Below are 1,644 nucleotides of genomic sequence, written 5' to 3'. Positions count from 1 at the left end.
AGGGAGTCATCACACCCAGTTTTCAGTCACTGAAGCTTTTCCTCAAGAGTGTTTGAATGTTTTCCTCCACTCTTGGAGAAGAGGGCGAAGTTGGAGGCCCTCCTACCCGGGTCCCAGGATATTTTTCACGGATGTCGGTAGGAGCAGCACCAGCCTGCTTGTAATATTCAGATTTGAAGATAAGCTGTCTAGTTGGGGTGTGCATGGCTCTTTTTGATCAAAATCAGTTCAGTATATTGTTCATGGAAGGAGGTCCACTATCTCTGTGTAATTCCAAACGTGGAGTGATCCCATCTTGGGTCTTTGTTTGAGCACAGTGTTCTATGTCCTCTCCATAATCCTGGGGGAAAGTGGTGTACTCCTTGCCCACTTGGTTGAGGAGTGAAGATGAATGCTCATAATTCCAGATCGGTTGAGTTCTGTTCCTTTGGTTGAGTATGGCATAGCCTTTTGTACTTCTTCTGGTGAAGGAGAAAGTTTGTCCTCTTCAGTGCTGCTTACTTTCTCATCGTTATTCCGGTGGTTTGGAATGCATCACTCTGTGGCTACAGGTTGGGATCCACTGAAAAATATCTATATATATAAGGTTGCGGTCCAATTGTCCTAGCCACCAACATGGTATATAGGGACCAAGACCCCTTAATTCCAACCCTGAGTTGTGGAACCTTGGCTATCTGGTTGGGGTTGGCCTTATAACGGTGATTACTTGGGTACTATTCCACTCTTGATCTAGGAACTAAGTTCTGGGTGAAGAGCATACCTATTCTGGGTGTAGTGCAGTTCCCCCACTCAGGTACCACTCGTATCTTGGTATACCCCTGATCTGTATAGATAATGCTCCCACTGGCCCTTCCACCTTCTCAGTGTGGGATTTTAGCTATAAGTGTCAGTCGATGGTAAGTATGTCTTGGCAGTTAACATTTACCTCTGCTGACACTCTCCTGTCCTTCCTCCCCACTAAGAGCTGGTGTTAGAGACTGGGATGATGTCAATGTCAAAAAGTGATAAAATTATTTGAATGAGGTGCTTATATACAGTACCAGGATAGAGGGCACACTGATATAGGGCAATTGAGTGAGGTATAAAAGACTGGAAAGCAAGAAAAACAAAATCAGACCAATGCTTAGATGGGCAAAGATGGAAACCCTGGAGGTCAAGTAATAGCTACAAGTGTCAGTGGTTGTAAGTATTATTGGAAATACATTTTCAATTTAGGAAAATGTTAACTTTCTTATCTTTTGTCTTTTGGTAGACAGTTACCAGATGAAATAACCTTAAATTTTTTTATAACAGGAGTGGGTGGCATGGCAAACTGGTCACATCAGTTGTTTTCTCATTTGTAAATGCATGCAATGCTTCAAGTTGCATCACATTGCTTAGGCAAAGTGATCCTGAGTGCAGCTGACTTTCCAATTAGCCATGCATTGGGAAATATAGCAAAGACATGTAACTGAAGAGTTTAATCATCTGTAATTAAACACTTGCTATTAAAAATGGCTCATCAAATTTTACGATTGGCTTACACCCACAGGTCACCATGCAAACCAAACCAAAGCTAGTTTACATACAGTCCAAAACTTTGAGGAATTACACAGCTAATGGGTGGAGTATTTCAAAACTTGTCTTGCTAAATTACTTAATTCA

General features: G+C 41.9%; 1 protein-coding gene across 1 annotated transcript in view; it reads left to right on the top strand.

The window, feature by feature from the left end:
• The window catches only part of LOC106460263 (digestive cysteine proteinase 2-like), a 32,022-nt gene that overhangs the window by 23,460 nt on the left and 6,918 nt on the right, over positions 1 to 1,644 (top strand). The window contains exon 7 of the mRNA XM_022387477.1: positions 1,128 to 1,182. Coding sequence (XP_022243185.1) covers positions 1,128 to 1,182 — 55 coding nt within the window. The remainder of the gene's footprint in view (positions 1 to 1,127; positions 1,183 to 1,644) is intronic.

Source organism: Limulus polyphemus, unplaced genomic scaffold (assembly GCF_000517525.1).
Source record: "Limulus polyphemus unplaced genomic scaffold, Limulus_polyphemus-2.1.2 Scaffold33, whole genome shotgun sequence".
Taxonomy (NCBI): domain Eukaryota; kingdom Metazoa; phylum Arthropoda; class Merostomata; order Xiphosura; family Limulidae; genus Limulus; species Limulus polyphemus.
The sequence above is the reverse complement of the archived record's forward strand: the minus strand, read 5'-3'. Positions and strand labels throughout refer to the sequence as shown.